The 23,552-nt window shown below is 38.5% G+C and overlaps 1 protein-coding gene across 1 annotated transcript in view; it reads left to right on the top strand.

Annotated features, from left to right (window-relative positions):
• ITGB3BP (integrin subunit beta 3 binding protein) overlaps positions 1-23,352 on the top strand; it is a 29,256-nt gene extending 5,904 nt beyond the window's left edge. Inside the window, exons 3-9 of the mRNA XM_035564398.2 lie at positions 1,031-1,166; positions 6,529-6,610; positions 8,597-8,675; positions 9,801-9,894; positions 11,740-11,799; positions 19,599-19,697; positions 22,082-23,352. Coding sequence (XP_035420291.1) covers positions 1,031-1,166; positions 6,529-6,610; positions 8,597-8,675; positions 9,801-9,894; positions 11,740-11,799; positions 19,599-19,657 — 510 coding nt within the window. The 3' untranslated portion in view covers positions 19,658-19,697; positions 22,082-23,352. The remainder of the gene's footprint in view (positions 1-1,030; positions 1,167-6,528; positions 6,611-8,596; positions 8,676-9,800; positions 9,895-11,739; positions 11,800-19,598; positions 19,698-22,081) is intronic.
• Positions 23,353-23,552: the final 200 nt, after the last annotated feature.

Raw genomic sequence — 23,552 nt, 5'->3', positions numbered from 1 at the left:
AATACTGATGACCAATACTAACACTGTTAGGTTCTAAATTAAGGATAACCGCTCAAGGGGGAGAGTAAGGGAAGAAAGGCATCAAAACTGCAGCTTTGTGTAAAAGAAATAGAAATAGAATAGCTAGCAGCACTGGAGATAGAAGGCTGTTCCATGAATCAGTATTACATCTTCACTTGAATTAGAATTAAATGTATTGTCACTGTTTTAAAGTATAATTGCAGAAATTATACTTTGAACCAATATCAGTCTGTGAAATAAAATGAGTGTGAACATGGGTGGTGGTACAAGTGGCACAGGAAATGCTTTCAAATGAGAGGTGAAAAGATCAGGAAGCTTTAATACGAGTTTGGTACATTGACTTCTGGAGCTCATTCTGGAATTTTGGTGAAGCCAAGAACATAGTAGAAGTTGTAATAAAAACACTCATAACGATAGAGTGCAGGTCTATGTAGGTGTGAAAAATTGAGTATTGTGCTTTAGGACACTTAAACTAACAGCTGGCTGGAACTGAGAAGAAAACTTCTGAGGGTTACATAGCTGCCTGTTATGCTTATAGGTACAACTCATGTTCGTTGTCTACTATTTATTTCACCTGTAAGCATATACTTTTTAAAGGGAGTTTCCTTGTTATAACACTGTAACAATTTAATTCTATAAACATTAATATTTTCTTTTATTAAATTACTCAGCAATGAAATACAGCCTTTTCCGTGGGCTTGGATTCTTCCTGGATTATAGAGTTTTGAGTAACACTAATGTTTGTGCATGTATTATGTGCTTCCCATAAATGGGAGTAAAGTTTGGAATTACTTAGAAAAAAAATCTTTCACCTGATAGTAAATTTTCAGAAAGGCTTTGGCTGATTTGGGATGCAGTATGCAACTCTGCTGATAAGAAGGGTAGAGGCTGGAATGCATTGGCTTTGCAGAGGGAAAGTTTGTAACTATTGTGGGTTCAGATGGACGCAGATGCCCCTATATCTTCAGCCAATGTTGATCCAGATTCTTTGTCTTTTATTACATCTCAGCCATCTGAAGCAACACCTTTGACCAAAAAGAAGAATCTAAACTCGTACTCACCGACAACGGGAACATGCCAGATAAGTCCATTTTCATCTCCCACAAGTCATAACGCACAAGATCTCAGAAATGGCCTATCAAATGGTTAGTTGAACATTTTGTCTTTCTTATTGCAACGTTTTTCTGGTTATTGGCTTGATTTAGTAATTTATGTCTCATGTTTGAATTCTTTTTTTGTCTTAAAGCTTATGTACTTCCCAGTTTGGGGTAGAGGGGCAGGTTTAGCTGTTCATGCCAGAAAAATAAATGAATGCATCCATGCACACATACTGCATTTCTCAGTTCTGAGTCTTCCTCTATGAATATTGAAAGTTATGTAGATGTTATCAGATCAAAGCTAAAAAAGAAGCTGAATTAGTCTAACTATTCTTCTTTGCCTTCTTTTATGTAACTTTTGTACCATTGTTTTTCAGAGTAAGGCAGTGTTTAATTAAGTTAACATAACGTTGAATGTCATTAGCTCTCAGAAAATATACCATTATTTGTTATTTCCCGTTCATTTTAGGACGTGTCCACTCATGCAGTCAGTTTTTGATGCAAACTATGACTGCTCAAGAAGTGTATTTTTGGTAGACTAACCTGCTTGTATGCTTATATAAGTTGTGGATTTTAAGTGTAGAGGAATCACTAACTCAGCTATTATGACTTATTGTATTAAAAAAAATAATACAAAGAGGCTTGTCATTTTCCCCAGATAAAGCCCAAGAGCTTTTGTTTCCCTGCATTGTAACTCCTATAAAGATGGTTGTCTCAATCCAAAAACTTCAAATGATTTTAAAAAACAACAATAATAACAACAACAATAATAATAATAATCCATCACTTCCCTTGTTAACATGTTCCTTGTTCAGTTCCATCACTATCTTAAAAATAAAAAATCTTCTGTCTGATTTTGAATTTGTCTGGCTTTAATTTTCAGCCATCAGTTCTTGTTCTGCCTTTTTGTTGGGTTAAAGAGCTTTTTATGCCCCATATATTTTGGAATTTATGTGCAGTAATTGAGGCCTCACTAACATTCATGAATTATGATGAGTAGAAACATTCTGAGCAGGATAGAATAACCACTGTTTGAAATTTATCTGGATGTCTGCAGATTTTTGTGCTAGCTATTGCACCATATGCTCTCATGAGGATCTGCAAAAGTGGATTTTCTTCACACACGCACACACAAATAATAGATTTTTATTTTTTGGAAAGGAATGTTGGAATTCTGTCAAAACTGGCCAAACTAAAAATGAGAATTACTAGAATATCCTGCGAGTGGAAGGTATTACAATCTGTGATCATTACATCCCTTTTCCTTAATAAAAATAGCAGAGTAACAAAGCATGCAAGTGTTTTGGTGGGAATATAGCTATGCAGAGTTACACGCCTTGTGTGGTGTTTTTTCATTAATTTATTTTTTCTCCTAATTAGTAGTCATGCTAGAAAACTAAACAGAAATAGGTATATACCAATTCTTTATCGTGCTGCAATTATTCCTTATGACCTGTCTTTAAATCTTCCTTATCTGTTTGTCAGACAGTTTTAATTAATGTCAGTTGAGTTTTTCATGAGCATTCACTGCCAATTGGAAGGTTCACAGCTTTCCTACCAGGTTGACTGCTGATTTCTGTTCTCCCCAGAGTAGAGGTTCTTCTCCGTCAGCTTTTAAATTGGGCATTTGCCCCACCCCCAGAACTAGTACAAAAATGACTTTGAGCCATCGACATTCCAAGAAGCCTTTGGAGGAATAATTAGACTAATTTCTCTCCACTCTCATGGTGAATGATAGCATCTCTCAACTAGTTGTGTAAGCCGGGTGTCTTCAGATAGGACCTATATTTTAGAATACCCTTGCCTTCACAAACTGTGAACTGATATTTCCTGGATTATGTGAAGAGTCTGTGTGTCCTTTTTTTTTCTCCCTTGTGACAAATATAACTTTCTATATCCTGTACAAAGAAACCTTTCAATGAGGAGAGTTGCCAAGAGGTATTCTCCATCCCATCGGAGATCTGGCTGTTAGTGCGATCAGTTGATATGCCCATACTGGCATCTGGCATGTCACAGAAGAGTCAGTTATTTTTCCACACTTCAGTTAATTGTTTTGTCTTGACATGGCATCCTACATTCTTACCCAGAATGGAATAGTAAGTAATGGGATTCCAGCAAAGCGACTGCATGTTAAAGCTAGTAGCTGATGATCACTGAATTAGGATTGCTTGTATCCTGAGGGAAGAATCAGATTAGAATAATCTATGTCCCCTTTCTATGTTATCCTTTTTAATACTTAGCTTTGCAAAAAGTTTTTAAATTTTTTTATGATGGTAGCAGTGAGATACAAAATTAAAAATACTATGGATCATTAAATATTTTCTCTTGAATATTCCTCTGTGTTTGTATTTATCTGCTTTAATGACTTTCCTTTATTTTAGTCGGGTGTCCTTCTGTGACACAACACATGGTAGTACACGGATGTTTAAATCTATTACATGTTTTAAAACTTTTTTCAGTAGCTCAGCATTTTTATTACATGTCTTATCACTTAGGTAAAAGAAAAAAGGGAGCAAAACGGCTTGTACTAAAATGCCTATCTACTAGGATGTCAATGGGAAAGGTGAACATGTACTGCATTTCCATACTATTATTAAATATGGACATAAGGGAACATTCATTTTGCCTATAAAAAGACCCATCACATGATCAGAGCTGACATTTAGATGGATAATTATTCAGTAATGTAGTACTAGCCATCTTTGCCCCCATATTCATATAGCTACCAGCTGGTGGAACAGACTTCTTATATCCCAGCTTCAAGTTGTCCTTTTAAGTCCACCATTTCTCTTCTCCTTCTGAGAAGACACTTTGATTTTAAGTGTTGTAGTGTTTTAACAGATAATGGATATTACCTGTAGGTGAGGTGTTAGTGTATAATCTGTATTCTATTTTTCTGTGACCAGTGGGTAAGAAAACAACAGAATTAATTTTTATTACAAAATAATGCCATTAGCTATAAAACAAACAAAAACTTATTTTGCATTGTATAAAGTATACAAAGTTCTATGAATCCATCTCACTGGAGGCAGAAGGAAATTACTTGGCTTATTTTTGAATAACAGTGTGGAAGAGTGCCTCAAAGAAAACTAAATCCCTACAGAATGCTCAGATTGTTCAAAAGTAACATTTATTTTGTGAGAAGACAGGAACCATCCCAATCAATTTACTTATATTTAAATCAATCCAGGATTCTGTCATTCCATAGTACTAACCTAAAAGTGGTATCTGTTTGATAACTGATGGCTGATTTAAATAAATGTACTTAAATTTAACATGAAATCTTTTGGGGTCTTAACCTTTAGCTACTGTGGCGAAACAGCTTGAACTTTATAGCAGCTTGTCATTCTGAGGTATTTCTAAATGTTTTACAAAATATTAAAATTAAAACTTAATCTATCCCTGTGTGCTGATACTTCTGTGTAATAATTTAGATCTAGCTAGAAGAAATCAAAATGTTTTATTCTTAGTGTGGCCTCTCTTTCAGTCTGATGTCAGAAAGGAGAGAGATTGAAGTAAAACATCAAAAGTATCTCATTCTCGAGTGTCTGTTCTGGGATGAATGCATTTGGTAAGGCCACAGTAAAGACCTTACATATCTGTTGTAGGGACAGATGTAAACTCTGAAAACACCTTGTCGTGAACTTCTTTGGCACTAGACAAACAAAAATCTTTCTTGTTGTCCAACTGTTTGGCTACAAGTACAGTGAACTAAAGCTGACTGACTGGTAGGCAGTTCAAAGTCACTAATCATTGAATGTGTTAACGATCTCCTTTTTAAGAGGAACACTGTTACCAGAAGACAAAAAAAAAAAAAAAATGAATGCATCAGTTATGCCTCTGCCCCTTCATATGTATATATGTACACCTCCACTGTTCTCTCCTTAATGACTGTCAGATCCAAAAGTAATCTGTTACAAAGGAGGATAAAACTGTGCTCAAAGAAGTGAAATTGTACATTGCAACAGAAAATGAGAGTGATTCTTGGGGGGAATTCTTAAGGTGGGAGTTTCTAAAAACTCACATTATATGATGTTTTTGACTTCAGCCACAATCAAAAATAATCTCTTCAGATGTGACCTCTTTTTAGGTGGAGCATAGATAGGTACAACACCTGAGGTCTTGAAAGGTGACCATACGGGCTGTGTGAAGCACGGTACTGTGAGTAGTTATGGCCTCACTACTTTCAGTAGACTCACCAAAGACTTTTGTGCCGTGAGATCCTATGAATTGTGACAGGATACACTATTTTTCAAGAATTAGTTAAAAGGGATGCAGTACTCTTTCTGCAAGAATATCACCCTTCTGATGTGCTAGCTGGAAGGCAAGCAGAACTGACAAGCTAAGGTACTGACTTTGAAAGCAATGGAAATTGATACACAATACAAAGGTTTAGTCTGTTTTGTTCTAATGAGGTTTCTGTCTGAGTTGTGTAAGTAGTGATAAGTTGTTTAAATAGATGGAAGTTCAGAAAGCCTGTTGTGATCAGGGATACATTGCGTATCTTGTGTGTTACACACAATGAGGTTATTGAGCCACTTCAGCCAGCAGCCAGCGAGCTAAAGGTGTTATTTTGTTGCTGCTCTGCCTTTCTTCATCTTGTCTGCTTCACCGAGAGCATCCTGCCTGTCCACCCCCTGTGGGAGAGCACTCTGTGGTAGACACACTGGAACCTGGTCATTTCACAATGCCCAGCCTACAATGACAGGAGGACAGTTTGTTTCCCTTACACCACTTGTGAGTCAAGGTTTTGCTAACAAATCCATAGGAATGGACTTTTATGGTAATAACCTATTCTGTTACCTCACAAAACATGCAACTACTCAAGGTATTGGCGCACTGAAATATAGAAATATGGCTCGACATGCAGAATAATGGCAACTGGCATATGATTTATCATGCCCCATCATACGACAAGTTAGAGTATTATATTGTCAGTATAGTATGTCAGAGCCTTTGGAAATAATTTGCACTGTCTCCTTGTAGTTGTTTACAAGATGGAGCTGGGAACCAAGCACTTATTAAAGGGAAATGGAGGTTTCATTGCTCGGTCATTACAGTGTTTTCATGGTAAAGCTCTGTGCTAATATGTTGTATTTAGGCAGCTAATAGGATAAAAAAAAACATGTAGAACGCAGACACTGTGTCAAAATTATACAAACTTCCAGTTATTAATATGATAATGCCAAGCTTTTCACAAATATAAATGTCACGTGAACTGATGAGAGGTCAAATTATGACAGAATAAATTATAGTTAGGGTGTTTCATTACAAGGGAATCTGCCCTGCCTCATAAGTGAGTGTTTTTCTCTAGCTAAGAGATCATTCAGCAGTCAAGGTTCATATTAACACCTTCTTCACGTGCTTCAAATACTGTGTTTTGTTTTTATCATGGTTTCTTTCCTTGTAGACCTCCCAGGAGATGGAACTAAGCAGAACAATTTGGAAAGCAGATTATCCAGAAGAGGGCAGCCTGAAGCAGAGAAGCATGCGTAAGCGTGTTAAGTGCTTTGTGGATGCAGTGCCGTGATTTTTACTTAAGAGAGATTAATATTTCATAAAGAATTAAATTAATAGTGATTATTTTTTTAATACTTGCAGTTCCTCAGGATTGGGTATTTGAAGGCATCGAATGGCAGGCTTAGTTACAGGTACAAATTTATGCAGGGTTTGCAGTACAACTGTCCAGCCAGTTCTGGCTCTCACCGGTAGTGTGGGGCATATGACACTCTACCAGTTATACACCCGTAGTACTACATAATGAGGTATCATAATTAAGGTACCTAAGTGAAGATATGCTTTGCCTTTCCAGACTCTTCTGAAAGTATACATTCTTTACCTTATTTTTGGAAGCATTAACTGCCGAAGATAAAGGGCCAGTAACCATGGGACACTGAAGTTGTACATGGTGTCCCAGATGAAAATTCTGTTGGGGCTAGATACTCTAATTCATATGTATGTTTTTACTAACAATTAATATTAGTGACATTCGGTCAACTAATTATTATGTTTCTGATACTTGAAGTTGTAGCTCTTCCGTTTGATTATTGCAGATGAACTTTTGATGTGTCTCTCTCTTTTTTGTGTGTGTGTGTGTAATGGACACTTCCCCACCATTAGGTAGAAATTCCCTCATCATCAAATGGTACCTTCTTAGTGATGGAGCTTGACAGACAGTAGAATTGTCTGGATGGTATGCTAAATAGTAAAAAATTACATCTTACAGTTATATCGGTGGAAAGCTGTAAACTCTGATGAAAAGGGGTGTTTGGTTTGGTTTGGTTGTGGGTTGTTTTCTGTCTTTTTTTGGTGATACAGCAAATCTCTCAATCAGTACTTACAGGCACATTTCATAGTGATAGGAACCTTGAACCTGCGGAACAATTTGAGTAATCAGTGTCTCCCTTGACATGTAAATGTTTGCATTCAATAACTCAGTATGCTTTTTTTTTTTAAATACGAGACTTTTGGAAGATTAGTAGTTAGTGACATGTCAGAAAAACACGTTTATAAACTAACACCCACACAGCAATATTTATGTGAACTTCCATTCGCTTTATTTTTGCAGGTGGAGAATACATTGTACAATACACTGACATTAGCATTTTCTTCTCTGCATAGTATAGCCTTCTGTTGTCGTGTTGAAATGCAACGATGATACTTTTATTTTCTCATACTGTAGTTGTCTTTCTAAGTACCGAAGTACTGTCTTTGGGATTTCTTATGAGTGTGATTCTCCTTTCTGTGGAAAGAATCAGCAGATAGATGATTTCTGTTGCCTTCGTTTAATTTACATGTTTGCATGCTTCCAAGAGAAACGAGCCTAAACCTTTATTATAGGACTTTTTTCAATACATATTCAGTGCAAATCCTTAACCATGCATTAAAGTCTGCCTTTTAGATCTAATCTGACAGTATTTTATTTTAATTTTTATTATAAAAATCATTCGTCTCTGAAAGCTGGCCATCTTTACACTGGTAGTAAAATATATTTGTGGTGTGAAAGAGGAGATAGCACAACAAAGCTGGAAAAATGACCTCGTGCTATTTTGTCCCCGTGGAGCTCACTATTAACTTTTTGTGTTTCCTATGGTTACAAGCAGTGGTGTACGATCTTGGAGCCCATGGGCCTGGGGAGCTTGAGCTGTTGATAAAATTCCTGTTCTTGGGAATAAATGAGTTAAAATCCTGTTTTACTGTTGCCATCCTGTGTGATCATAAGAAAAACCTGATAGCTGAACCTGAGTTTCTGTCCTTAAATTTAGGATACATATTTTTAGTATTTCCTATATAATTCCTTACAAAAAGCAAGCTGTATTTGGTGTTTATATGACACCACCAGATTGCATAGTTCATGGTTTATCTTCATCCATCCTGGGTAGGATGTTAAGAAATTCTGGGAAACATTGTAAACACTGATTTTTCAGTAAATTGTGTTGTGACTAATTGAAATTGTTTTATTTTATTTTTTTATGCAGGTTCGCAGAATTGCAGTCCAAAGTGGAAAGTTCATTGGTTAGATTTCTGAAAACGAGAGCAAGTCTGACAAGCCTACGGGTCTGGTTTACACTGCTTCAGTTATTTTTAATCTACATTTAATATAGGAATTGAAATAAAAATAAAATCTTATATACAACATTTGAGTTTAAAGGAATAGGGAAGCAAAAAAAATTCTAGAAACCAGGAAGACTTGACCTGGAAATACAGAAAACACACTCCCAAAAAAACAGAACTTAGTAGCTTTTTTTTTTTTCATATTAGTGAAGTTGATTTTCCAAGAACACCATTTTAAATTTGTATCTCTTTCCTCATTTTGTACAGGAATAAAAGCATATGAAGTAGTTACCAGCTATTATTTATTAGTTGAAGTATGAATTATTACTGCATAGATTTTTATGTCCTTGAAAATTAAATATCCCTTTGTGTTGAAGTGATTGTACTATTTAATTTACCTCTAATGTATCATCATTTAATAGAATCTATTTAATACATGCTAAAATGCAAATCATTCTTCTGGTTTATTCAAATTTTGTTTCCTGAATAAATTTAGCACAAGGTTGCTTGCTGTATATCAATATCCTTGAAACAGTTCAGTGTACTCAAAGTATTTTATTAATTTATTTTACTTGCATGTGTGGTCTGACAATGTATTATTAAAAAAAAAAAAAGGCTGCTACTAACTTAAAATATTTAATTGAAATGTTTATTTAGAATCCTATTGAAAAATCCTTTGTATTTCTCTTATGATTAATACCGTAAGTTTTCAGATCTACCATGAAATGCTGGGGAGTGAGTTCCATAGAGTGTTAGATGCTTGTAGATTTCCATTTTACTTACATATTACAGCAAGCTTGTACATGCTCCAAGATTGCTTTTCTGGGGATCAAGTGCTAATCTGTTTAAACAGCTGAAGACTTACAAATGAAGTACAAATAACAGGAAATTTTTAAGTAATACTTTTAAAGGCACCTGAATGCCATTTTCAAAAATAATATACGTTCTTACACCCTTAAACTCTTTAATCCCATTGATTCTGTGAGGTGAAGTCTCATGCATCGTTGAGAGTTTATGAAAAAATCCCCCAAATTCTGTCTTTAAGGTGTTGTTTATAAGTTGTTGACATCTAAGTAGGTAGGTTGGGAATGAAACTTAACAGTGTCTTTTAACTGTGTTTTTTTCCAGGCTTTAGAGGGCAGTAGAGAGCTTGAAAATATTATTGGCGGCTCGGACTTGTATTGCATCTTGAGTGCTGAAGTGCAGAAAACCCAAGTGCTAAGTAAGGAGGATTTTCGATAATATTTATCCCCTTTATAAAAATTTAACTATGACAACTCCAATTTTTTCCTAGATTTATACACTGCTCTGTGTTATAGCAGAGTGTTGTAGTCCAGGCCTCTAGCATGTGAACTCTTCTGCTCACAACAAATACACCTTAAATGTCCTTGTGCATCCAACTGGGGACATAAAAGAAAGGCAACCCCAACAGCTCACTCTTCTAACTCAGTCACAGATGGAGAGGAAAAACTTGCAAGAGCAACACGTTTTCTTATGTAAATGGTTAGATACTTAGTGGGCAGTTAGCTAGTGATTAGGCTAAATGTTTGCACTTTGATTGCATTGCCTTTCTTCTCTTTTTGCAAGGAAGTTGTTTTGTTTGTTTGCCTGTTAGGAGGATTAGGCTGAATATAGGTTTCCAGGCTTTAAAAATTGCTATTCATGTGTCTGTAAATGATGGACATACCAGATGCTTATTTTGTTGGGATAAGAGTACTTTACAAATGGCACATCTGTAATACTTTTCCAAAGAAACCTAGAAAGTCAAAGATTTTCTTTTAAAAATTTCCTGAAATGGACACACAGATCCTTACTCCAAGTCAGAGGTTCTTGGGAAAAAAAAATAAAGATCTCCTTTACCAGGTCATTCTGTAGAGACAAAAGTAGCTCTAGGCACCAAAGAGTTCTGTTGGTGTTCAGGCCCCGATCTTTATGCCTCAGAACAGTTTGTTCATTTGTTTTCACAGCAGCAGCACAACAGCATCCATATCCACATGGCATGTTTGTGGTACAGCTGTGTCTAAGATCGTACATACCAAACAACTACTTCTCCTCAAAAGTTTGCATATATGCCATTGTTCCTTCAGATTTTTTTTTACCACCCCCTTATAATCCAGTTCCCAGCTGACCAAGGAATATAAACAGTATGTACATACACGTAGTCACTGTGTCCGCTCCATGGACAAGCATTCAAATAAGATAAGTATGCAAAGTTATCCTGCAGCAGATGTGATGTTTCACTGGTATGCGTTATTCTGCAACCCATCCGATTCCTCTGTTTTCTGCAGAGTTCAGTAACACTGAAATTAGCTGTAGGAGAGCAGAACATCCTCTGGCTGAGACTGCTACCTATGTTTGCAGCTGGAAACAGGTGGACAGTAAAGCCCCAGGTACTAGAGGATGTTTCTGACCAAAGAGCGCTGTGACTCCTCTAATGCATTAGGTGAATGCACCCCAGCAGTGGAATGTGTGCACCACACAATTCCAGCAGTTCCTGTTGTTTAAATTAACATTTCTTTCCTGACTTATTCCAGTGCTCATTCAGTTTTCATTTTGCATTTGTATACACTGTACGAGTTCCCACTGTAATGCATATAACCAGATGCTTTCTTATACAAAAGGAAGTTTTGTGAAAACAGTCTGTGTTTACATTACTACCCTACACCCTGGATAGGGCAGTAAGACCACCATATCCAGGAGAAGGTTGCAAATGAGATGCCAGACCTATTGTTGACACTTTCTGTTATGCCCACTGTTTCTGTTAGCTTCCTGTTGCCTTTAAAATGGGGAAGAATCCTCTGAATTGGAACAAAGCACCATGACAGCACTGGAAGACAAAAATGGGAACAAAATGTAGTCTGAGGCTTGTAAGCATAACTTTCCAAAATTATGTTCATATTGAAATATTTTTTGTTAATTTTTTTGAGCACAATGTATAGATAAGGTTTTTTTTTCTGTTATCTCTTGAAGAAAAATACAAATGCTTTGAAAGTGAAAAAAAAGACATTCTTTTCTTTGAAATCTCTGGGGTAACATTTATTGATTTTTACCTTTATTTCTTCACTAGTGGGTCAAGCAGAAGAACTGCAGATGTTGGAAAGAAACCATGGAAAACTTCCTGCCCAAGGTATATAAAAATATATATATATGTATACAACTCCTATGTAATAGATATTGTGATGATTCCTTTTAGTTGATTTCTTCTTAGTTCTTTCCGCTTTAAATAAATTGGATAAACTTTAGCATATGAAAATGGTAATAATCAAATATATTTTTTCTGAGCATGCAGGCCAGCCTAAACTCTTGCTCTATTCAAATGTAAATTTCATCTTTTCAGCTATTTTATTGTGTTGGGTATTTCTCCATAAAATTGTGAATCATTAACAGTCCTGCAGTTGAGGCATGGTCCAGAAATAAGTGCAGTCAGATCCCAGAGACTTTACATACCCTTTATATACCAGTTATCCTTGTTCTTCCTCACTCTCTTCCCTCCCCCTGCATTTTCAGTGTATAAGCCAAGTAACATACACTCTGCAGCAGAACCTTTATCACCTTATATGTATTGGGAGGTATTTAGCACACTCCAGGGGACTGTGAAATCCTGACTATTAGGTTTCTTCATAACTGGTGCTGTGAAAATATTTGAAGTTGGTGGCTTTTAATATAGCATGGCCCACATAGCCACTTTAGTGCCTTGTCTAGCTGGGAAGGTGGCTGGGGGGATACAAACAAGATTTTTTCTTTTTCACTCTCACTGAAATCAACTCACATTCACTTGCTGTTAGTTTCATACGTTCAATATTGAAATAGAGCAAAACCAGAATCAAAATCAGCGACGGCAGTCGTACCGCTTTGTCTGCCAGCTGTCCCAGCCAGTGGGACTGCTTAGTGTATCACAAGGAAACCCTTGGTTTTGTTTGTATCTACTGTTCCACGGGCCTAAACTCTTTCTGCTGTGGGGAGTTCTTTAACTTTAGTGAAGAAAACTGATAAAACTTAAATTTTCATGATTACCACAAAATGAAAAGGAGCGTCATTATTTTTTAAGGAATTTGATTCATTTGCGCAATCTGCTCTTTCTGATTTACTGCTTGTATTCCCCCTGTCCTTCTGTTCAAATGATCGCAGCCCCATCACGCAGTGATAATGGTGAGCACCATGGGCCACTGCAGATTTGAACAGGCACTGCTTCCTTTGTGCGCTGCTTTTTAATGATCACCAGGATACACATTTATAGTCCCATCTTTGCTCTAGAAACTAGCCCATAACACTAAACATATATCTAGTGATCAGTCTTGTTGGATAAGAAATGGTGTATTTTGTGAAAGTAGGATGGGAAATCGAATGATGAGCTTAAGCTGACCAATTTTGATGAACTTTCGATGTCAATTTTCCTTTAATAAAGAATAGATTCCATTTTGCAAACTTGAAAATGTAGCAGTAGGAGAGATGAAAGATAAAAGAAAGCATTTAGAAATGTTTTACTTTGCCTTTTAATTTTGGATGTGGTTTTCTGTAATTGTTTTTAATTAGTTATGCTCAAAATTTAAAACCTATGACTATTCTGTGGCTTGATACAGATGGAATGTCACATTATCATCACATGGTGAGGCATGAAATTTATTTACTTTACATAACCAATCTCTACATAAAACAACTTAATACAAAACATTCCTTGCTCAATGGGCAGCATTATGCAGGACTCCGTATATCATCTTGTGTGACTAGCATAAAAAATGGCATCATTGTTTGTCCATGACTAGCATTTACAGTAAACAAAATGTTTTTGAATAGAATGTAAGCAAACTGTAAAACAGCTGCCAAGAGATGAAATCTAGTCAGTATGCTGCTCTCCAACACATGCTTTATGTGTGTTGAGAATAAATGTGTAGGTTGCGATATGCATATTTTAAGGGAAAGTTTAATCGTTTCAGTGTTTGAAGGAGTGAAGATAATATTCTAAAAAAAAGAAAACTACTTAAGCTGGTCGTTGCAAACTAGATTAATAATTTCTGTTTTCCCAAAAGATAAACAGTAACATAAATCATGTCCATGACTGTGCTGCCCAATTAAGAAACAGTAAAGAGTGTTGTAGAAGATCAAATATAGCATTAGGGAAAACTTTTCAGACTGGGTCCTGTAATGAAATACAGGAAATACTTGATTTTTTGTCTTTTTGTTCATCTGACAAGCCCAAGGCCAAATATGATCACCCCTATTAAGTTTAGTTCTAAATGTTCCTGACTTTCATACTATTTTCAATTCAAGTGACTCAAGTTTGTACTCTCAGCAGCAGTAATGGTTGCTTTCCAAGGGACCAGGTCAGGGTTAACTAGATGGGTTTTCATCTAACACCACATGAAATTAGTAATGAAAGCAAACTGGAGAAATTAGAGACAAAGTACTACTGAGTTCCCATTCGTCTATCCCGTTTTGCTGTCCTATATAGAGTAGACGGTGAAAACGTTGATCTCTTTGTTCATAAACAAGTGATTCCTTTTTTACTTTTTGTTTAGTTTAGCCTTCTTACCTGCTTCTGGGTGATTTTTTGTGTCCAAAACAACTATGTATATATCACAAAGCGTGAAAGCCCGTTTCAGAGACACTGCAAAATATAGCAACTTTCTCAAAACAGATAAAATTGTAAGAATACAGTATTCCACAGTTTAACCCAATTTATGTCAGTTTGAGTTTGGCCTTTTTATTGGGTCTTTGTGTATAAGCAACTAAATAGCTTGGGTCTGGACTGCTTTTGGGTTGCTGTGAGTGAAGGTAAATCAATTTTACGATACATTTCTAACTCATCCTCAAATGAAGTAGAATAAATTTGTTGAGCTTTAGAGATACTTGGGTGTTTGTCTCCCACCTATCCTTTCTGCTCCCCTTCCTATGGAATCTTCTGGGGAAAAGGGAAAGATATCAAAATTTAGTTGTATGCTTTCAGTAACATATCTATAGGGTTTTTTTTTCTGACTGTAAAAACTAATGTAAAAAAACAAAGTGTTTCTCTCAACCCAACTTTGCAATCACTTGCAGGTAAGAAATTACACCTTTATTGGGTGTAATGTCCAATGAACTGGCTAATCAGAAATTACTAAGTGAACTGAATTAATTCACAAGTTAATTTAGTCAGAAACTGAGTTTCTTTCCAGAATTTCCATTCCTTGAAAGCAAATGGAACTAAAAGGGGGGGAGATCTAGATTAGAGGTTAGGAGGAAATTCTGCCCTCAGAGGGTGGTGAGGCCCTGGCACAGGTTGCCCAGAGAAGCTGTGGGTGCCCCATCCCTGGGGGTGTTCTAGGCCAGGCTGGATGGGGCCCTGAGCAACCTGATCTATTGGGCTGGGCCCCTGCTTGGCAGGGGGTTGGAATTGGATGGGCTTTAAAGTCCCTTCCAACCCAAGCTGTTCTGTGACTGTATGAAATACCATGATTGTCTGTACTACTCTCTTTTCAGGGCAGTAAATGAGATGGATGCAGTGGTTGGACCTAGGTATTAGAAAAGATCTTTTTATTTAGCAATTTTACAGTCTTCTTTCGTAGGAACCAGTACGTGAGCTGAATGTAAGAATGAACAACACGCTTTGTTTGTGCCAGTCCCATTCACAGGCATTTGTGAGAGGGTTTTCTGAAGTTCAGCTCTTCCTTGATCTGTTTGGGAAAAGCTGCTAATACTGACCAAAAAAAAAAAAAAAAAGGCAGGTTAGACCCTTAAGATGCAGGCAAATGGCAGAGGTCAAGGAGAAGAATGTGCTGACCCACGGCACACATCCGCACCTGGTGGGTGATGCCTTGGAGCTGAAAGCAGCTGATGGAAACGAGCGGACCTTCTGAGCGTTACGTTGTGTGTAATTTGTCAGACAGCTTCAAGAAATCATAACTCTGTGTGGTGGGACCTGGCCTTGTTCATCTTTTCTTTGTGGGACAGCTATCTGTGGTTCTGCTAGTAAGGATTTTTCTGCAAGTAGCCATGCAGGAAAGTTGATCTCAGCTTCGTTTTTAAGCTATACCTCAGTGTGAATGCTCCTAAGTGGGCCTGCCTTAAGCAAAACTGAATTAGGACTAGTTCAGTGCTGAACGTGTGAGTTTGCACGTGCACACAAGGCCTTACTGCAACTCACCCATTTTGTTTGCTTATAAATTGTTCTGAATTTGCCCGAGCAGAGACACAGAGAAATCATTCTGCCCTCCTGCATTTACAATCAAAGCTGATTGTAAGATTGCCCCCAGAATGCACCCTGAGGAGGCGAGTGTTGTGTACTGATTTGTATTTGGTGGATTAAAGCCTGTTGCCCAGGCTAAATTTGACAGTACATCTTCTCATTGTGTGCAAGCAGGTCTTGTTTTAGTTTGTCCCCGTGCTAGGCCTTTACAGTCTAGAGGAGAGAGCAGAAACCACTGCGCCTGGTGCCCAAAATCTGCAGTGCTTGTGGTTTGCCCAGTGCAAGCGAGTAATGTTGTGTACTGAAGGAGTGCTGCTGAAAGGAAAGAGAGCTGCTGGACAGGTCTCCGTTGGATCCCCCACCACCACAGCCTTCCCCAGCAGGTCACGGTTCTGTTGGATTGTGCTTGCACCTTTCGAGTACGTATTTTAAAATACAACCTGAGATTTGAGAAGTATCCGGGTCTGAGGTTGCAAGCATGATAAGCTTTTTGGATAGAAGGGGGCAATTTACAAACCTCTCCAATGATTTAACATCTTCTGCTATGTAGATGAAATATTAAGCTATTAACTTTGGTGGCAGATACAGAAATGCACATGAGACGTATGACTATAGGCCTCGGACGTATATACATACAGAACTGTCAACCTGCGTTTTATATCTAGGTGTCAGCCACACTTATTCATGAGTTTCACACTTGTGTTTATGCTCTATTTTCCTGTGTACCTTTTTACAGACTCAATAACTATTAATTTTTAATTCTAGTGGCTCTAGACTTCAGAGTATTAAGTTTAATGAAAAATTAAAGAATTGTAGTTCCTTCAACAGCTACATGTAGTAACTCCTACATGAGAATAAATGCTGCTTTCTCCCATGAATATAATTATTTTAAATAAAAAAGAAAAGAAACATTAGTTTGGACTCACTTAGTAGCAATTATATGTTTAAGAGGTGTAAATAACTTGCTATCCAGACATTACAAATATCCAGGTGCTCTGTATGTGCTGATGACAACAAAATTGAAAAGAAAGACTGTAATAATTCTGACTGGTTTTCTCTGCAGAAGATATTGATTATTTGTGTGTGGTGAGAGATTTGGAAAATTCAATTAAAGGAGTTGTGCAAAGGTTTCATAAATTTTCCTTGTACAGCGTGTACACAGACATTGTTGCGTATTAAATCAATGCAGCACTTCACAATATATTTTCTTTGAAACATAAAAATAAATAACATTTAAACAGTTCTGCTTACTACAGAAACAAATTTTATTTTCTGTGAAGCATTTAGTCATGTGCTATCACTGACTCATACACATTTGCCAGCTGTAACAAATTTTATAGACGTTTTCTCCAGAGACATAGCTCATATACTATGAATTTTTAAATGAGCAAATGGTGAAGAAGGGATGTCAGCAATATAAAAATTGATCAGTTAAAAGATAAAAGCATAAGTAAAGAGATTTGTATGGTAGTCTTAATAGGTTTTATTAAATAAAAATACTATAAAAAGACAGTAATGAATAGACTGAAGGTTTTAACTGTGGTTGAGGTGGAGAAAAATTATTCTGGCACATTTAGTAGAAGATTGGTTTTATATCACCTGACAGGTGAACATTTTTTTTCTCTCTGCTTTTTAGATCCGTAAATGTTTTAGAGCAGTCAAACTTGGGGAAGAATGGTGGTGGAAGTAGGAGGGGAGAAGAAACTCAGGAGGATTCTGCCCTTTTGGTGCTGTTGCGGGCTGGGGACAGGAGACTTGGCAGAGGGCAGCGAGGCTTTTAACAACCCACTTGCACGGGGGGTGAGGTTTCTGGTGACTGTCCAGCTGCTGCCTTGTGGTGAGCAACCCTAAAACATTGAGCTGATGAGAGGAGAGCGAGGGCAGGCTGCTCCCTGCACCCAGCCAGGGCTTGTCCCGCAGCCCCCAGGAGTCTTTCAGGTCCCCTCTGTAGGTCCCCTCCTTTCCTAGCTGCTGCGGCCACAGCAGGTTTTCATCCACACGTTTTGCTCATATTTGGTGTCTTTGCTTGTATGTCCTTGAGCTTACACATGAGTTCTGCATGTAAGGTATCGAGAGAGAGGGGTACATACGAGTTGTGCATGTAAGATATCAAGAGAGAGAGGGGTTGTTGTTTTGTTGTTGAGGCATTTTTTGAGCAACTTATTATCCTCATTAACTCACAAAAAAAATAAAAGCTTAAGCTGTTATGACAAATGTGTTGTTTTGCAGTACCTGGGTGGTAAATAGTATTATTTGACTCTGAATATCTAAATCTTAATGCCATCTCTATAAACATTACTATAAATGTGACATATCATGGTATATATTTGGAAATCTATGGTATATATGGGAGAAAGCTGAGTTAATGAAGTTATGAACTTCATTACATGAACCTGGGCAGCTTACATTTTTTAAGACCTTCTCAGAGTGAAAGGCAGACCTTGGCATGGTTGCTTCAGCGTGTAGGGTTCTTTAAGTACCGTGTAGTCTGAATGCTGCAATCAGCGAGTAAAGGGTTCATAAAGACTTCTGAATTAGTTGCATTCAGCACAAAGAAGCCAAAGAATAGCAACTTGTAATTAAATCCGAGTCTTTTTCTGTTGCTTGTCATACAAGACTGGACAGTTTTCTATTTTAAGTGACAGTTAGTGGTAGTTTTTTTATGATAATTGGAATGAACAAAGGGTGTTTATTAGGTATAATGCCGAAAAGTTGTACCTGAGGCAAAGCCGGGTTGGACGCTTTCTTGTGGAGTAACCTCAGAAGCCCTACTTCAGGGCAGAATTTCCGGCTTACTCCGGGACTGCTCCAGGTAATGTCCCTGGCACCTCCCGGGAGGCACAGACAGGGATTCCACATCCCCTCATGCCTGGCAATGTGGGACAGCTGAGCACTCAGCCTGCCGAACGGGCAGAATGGGGAAACTGGAGGGAATCGCCTCACCATCGCCCATGTCTCTAGTGGCTTTGATGCATCTCTGCGGAGGTTTCTGTGCAGTCCCTTTCCTCACAGGAGGAGTCTTTTTAGCTGTAAGTACTGTAAATACACTTGTTTTCCTCTGTATGTTTAATACATCGCAAAGAACTCTGAATTCTCTCTTCATGCTTTTGTGGTAGTGGAATCAAAATGCAGCGTGAAGCGTCAGCAGCCACTACGAGCCCTGAGACCAGAGCTGATCATCTGCTGCAGGAAGCCGTTCAGAAATCTTGGCACTCAGAAGCACCTGCTTCCAGGCCCTTCCCCCTTATGTTCTCATTCCCTGAGTTCCTTTCTGCCCTTGCACACTTTTCCTCTGCTTCTTCCAGCCATCTGCTTAGCCTTTCACCCTGGCCCGGCCCTCTCTGAGCAAGGGGAACAGTCAGCAGGGCTCAGGTACGGTCGCCTCTCTTTGCCATCCTCGCAGAGGACGCAGGGCATGGTCGTCCCTCTCATGCAATCAGGTCTGCTACTTGTGGTCCTTATAGCTTTTTATTTCTTCTTTCGTTATTAATGGAAAAAAAAGACCAGGCTCTAACACTGGTAATACATCCTATTCTGTTTTGTCAACGTTGCTAATGATGTGGCATATGTGCATACACTCGCAAGTAATTAAGACTCTCTCTTAGCTTACCGTTGCTTAGCTGGGACACAGTAACTGTATGAAGTAAAAGGAGTCCTGCTAACCATTGCAGAAATTTATTTAACTTGTATCGGTGTGGCGATTTTCACAAGTCCCGTACAAACACCATTGTTCTGTTCATGAAAAACTGCTTTTCTTCCTGCAGAGTATGCTCAGGCTGCCGGTAGCGCTGCGTTCCTCAGGTTGCTCCTTGACTCTCAGTAGCCTCTCGGTCTGCTGTGTGCCCACCAGCTGCCACGTCCAGGTAGTGTAAGCATAATGACTGAGGTACTTAATTTCTAAGCATTTGCAAAGTGATCCAGCATGTAGGCCTGCAATCAAACTGCTAGAGCTTGATGGGAAAACTGCATGCAGTACCGCTTGTTACTGGTTTGTTAAGTAACATGGCATTTTGAAGCTATTAGAAAATCTATCCACCTCTAAGACATCTGATGGCATTTCTCCTTGTCACCACTGTCAGTCTGTAACTGGATGGTTTTTTTCAAGAACAACAATTCAGTTGTAACATGTTACCAAAGTAAGAAACCTTGTGTACTGCACCAGTACTGATTATACCATCTTAGATGCCACGATAGGTTCCTCAGAGTTCACCAAGGAGTGTGCCTGTGGCAGCCCTGCTGTGCCGTTAGCAGCAGGAGAACCTCACTGCCCGAGCTCGGGGCCTCTGCTTTCCTGCAAAGCTGCTGTGTGCACCCCTCGCTGCGTTGGCAACGCACAAGTAGACGGCTCAGCTCCCTGCCGGCAGGCAGGTGCAGGCACCCAGAACAAGTCAGCCGCCGAGGGCCTCCAAGCAGTTCTCTTTTTCCGAGAGAGCACAGTGGGCTGCAGGGCAGATGGCCTGGCTGAAGTGGCAGCTGCAGCAGCTCGCTTCCAACCACCAGCTTTCCCAGGAGCATCTCATGTTCCTGTTCCATCTCTGCACACGCACCTCAGGCTGGGCTGGCTGCATGTGCTCTAAGTCAGCACACGGTGCAAATGCGGAATCTCTGAGAAAAGGCCCTTTAGGAACGCTCCGATCCTGCACCTGCGCAGGGCTGTAGCAGAGCTGGGATGGAGCAAACCCACTGACACACAGCTATAGTCTAATGAGGACGTTAAGGTAATCACTGTTAGAGAGTAAGAATTCTGATCAGTGAAAGGACACCTCCCTGTTTTGGCTGATTAGTCCCAACGGGGTTTGAGCAGGGGCTGCCCAGCAGCAGTAAGATGGAGCAGGTTTCAAGTCCTGTTTCTTTCTGAATGCCCAGGAATAGAACACACACGTGTGAGGGGTACAGGGAAAAGACAGCACGGAGAACCTGGGTGTCTTCAGAGGTCAGTTATCACAATTTTGGTATAATTGAATATGCAAATTTACACACGTCTTTTGCAAAACTAGTTGTAAACTCCTCTCATTCTGCAATCCACTGCATCTCCTTTCTTAGCCTTCCCACAGCAGAAAGCATAAAACAGTACACTAGCAGACACCTCGAGACATGTTTTATGGGCTTTTTAATTTTTCCTCCTTTGGCTAGCTGTCTGTTCCAGTGTTGTAAGCAAAAGCCCAGTTAGAGGCTGACCTTGTCTATCATCATATATTACCTGTGCATGGGAAAACTGTCTGCTGTTGTGTTTTATAAATTCCAGTGAGCCAAAGAAGTCTCTAAAGAAGAGTATCTGCAGGTTATGTGGTTTCCCTTTATAGTGTGAGAACATCGCTCCTTTTGGAAAGTTAACGTATTTCAAGTACTTGTAATTGAGGATCAGATCTCTGGTTTTTATAAGCCATATGACTGAGTCAGTGCAGGGGTAAACTCAGACGCGTGCATTTTGCCTCTCAATGAAAGTTAAATTCTATTTTGTAATCAAAAGTAACCTACCTAGAAGGAGAAGAAAAAAATTAAAACCTGCTTGATGACAGGTTCTTATGCCAGAGATTTATCCCCTTCCTTACTCTTTCCAAACCAGCTACACGCCATCCCCATGGTGCCTCGCTCGCTGCAGTGCACAGAGCACTCCTGCACCTTACGGGCTGGGAACAGAGCAATCAGGGATGGAAAGCAGTGCAGGAAAGCAGAGTTAGCACCCTGTTCAGCAGCTCATTTTCTCCATTGAGGTAATTTCGGAGTCCTACAAGATGCAGAGTAGCCTTTCTATGGTAAAATAATAGGATTAAGTCTTACGCTGGCTTAGTAGCTTGAGCTAAACTCATCTTCAACATAAAGTTAGCGCAGGGAGCCCTCACGTCTCTACTATTAGTTCATGTCTTTATAACTGGATAGGACTGTTTAGTCACTGACTATTGTATTTGCACACTTTTTCAGGTTCTCTGTCCCCTGCCACGTGACCAACACTGTAAAGCCCTTTGCTTTCTTATTGTTTAAAAGTTTATAGCTGTGATAGCTAAACAATTGTTTAATAATTATTCAACTTTTTCTATAGATAAACTCTCAAACAACTTCAAATGTTACTACAGCTCAGGGGAGACCATCTGTTGTTCTGCATTGCCTCAGGATGTGTGTGTCTATTTTCTATGCAGTGAGGCTACTGCTGGACATAGGACAGACCTATAATTGTGAACAGCTCGTATGAATGATGCTGCTGCTCTCTGATTGCTATTTATTTTAGTCATTCCTTATCTCCCCACAGATATTATGTGAAAAATGCATTCCACATCAACCCAAAGTTCTACATCTGCTTGATGGTACTTAAAAGGAGAGAAGAAACGACTGTAAACCAATCTCCCCTCCAAATACCAGTTCGGGATTGCTCATTGCGCTAGGCAGGTGCACATCTAGATAAAATTTCTGGCATCTATTTAAACTTAACAATGTGCACAACAAGATAATCTCAATGTAAATAATACATTTCTTCATGGTTGTTTTATGCAACTGTGTACAGAAGGCTGATTTAGATTTACTGATGCATGGAATATAAACTATTTTTTCTGTATGTTCTTACCACAAATGTATTATAATAGTTATGCTGCCTTAGCTTAAAAAAAATGCACTATAACCCTCCCTCCAAGAACTGGATGAGAAGAAACTATGTTAAAAGATGAGCATTAGATCCCACGCCTCCCGGGAGCAATGTAGAACTTCGCAGAAATAAGGTGCTCCAGGAAAGGGTTGCTCCTGCTGGGGTAGGGGGTGCTCATTTAATCAATTCATCACCCCGCCACTAAGCCAGCAAAGTATTTACTAAACAAATGTGTCTGGGTTTGCAAGAGGCTTCCTAAAAAGTTACAATATTTGACAGATGACGATGATTGTGACCAAAAGATAAAGGAAGGAAGGCAAGGAATTATTCTGATTACTGAACACATTTCATTTGTTTACAACAGGCAATTAACTGTCCCTAGCTGCCTGTTACAGATATAAGTCATCTGTGAAGATGTTTCCTCTAACATTAACCCAAGGCACACTATATAAAGGTATTGAATTCAAACCCACAGTTAAAACACAGGACTCTAATCTAAACATTTGCTTTTTAGGTCAATGTTTTAGTTTAGGTATTTAATGATATATGGGGAGAGTTGTTATAGAACCGTTTCTTCTCCTTCATCATGCCCAAAATCTCCCCTACAGCATAGTGAATAGCACACTGCTCATATTGGTGAGTTAGGTACAGCCTCTATTGTGTTGAAAAAGTGATTTTAAAAGAAAAAAAGAGCAAAGTTCAGTATAAATGCTCAATATTGAATGTCATTTCTTGCTACCCCTGCAAAGTACTGTTACCTGAACAGATAAACTGATTTTTACGACTCAAATTCTGAGAATCAAAGTGCTAAATGTGTTGCAGTATATGCTTAAACATGTATGTACTCAAGCTTTGGGAATTTTTATTAATAAAAGGCTTTTTTGCACTTGTATACCTGTGCAGTCTGATAAAGAAAAATAAAACTTTCCAAAAAATTTGAAGGAAACTGTGTCTGTTACTCTGCTCAACTTCTACACCATTCTCATCATGTTTTCTGTGCTGTTTTTCTGCTGTATACATAGGATTCACTAGCTGATTGCTTCCATGATAATGGAAAAATAAATAGTTAGGATGAATTGGTAGTAGTTTATATAACCTGACAATAACCTTTGTAGCTGAAAATTAAATAATTATTGATCTG

The sequence above is a fragment of the Cygnus atratus genome, chromosome 8, assembly GCF_013377495.2.
Source record: "Cygnus atratus isolate AKBS03 ecotype Queensland, Australia chromosome 8, CAtr_DNAZoo_HiC_assembly, whole genome shotgun sequence".
NCBI lineage: Eukaryota > Metazoa > Chordata > Aves > Anseriformes > Anatidae > Cygnus > Cygnus atratus.
This window is presented reverse-complemented; position numbering and strand designations above follow the sequence as displayed.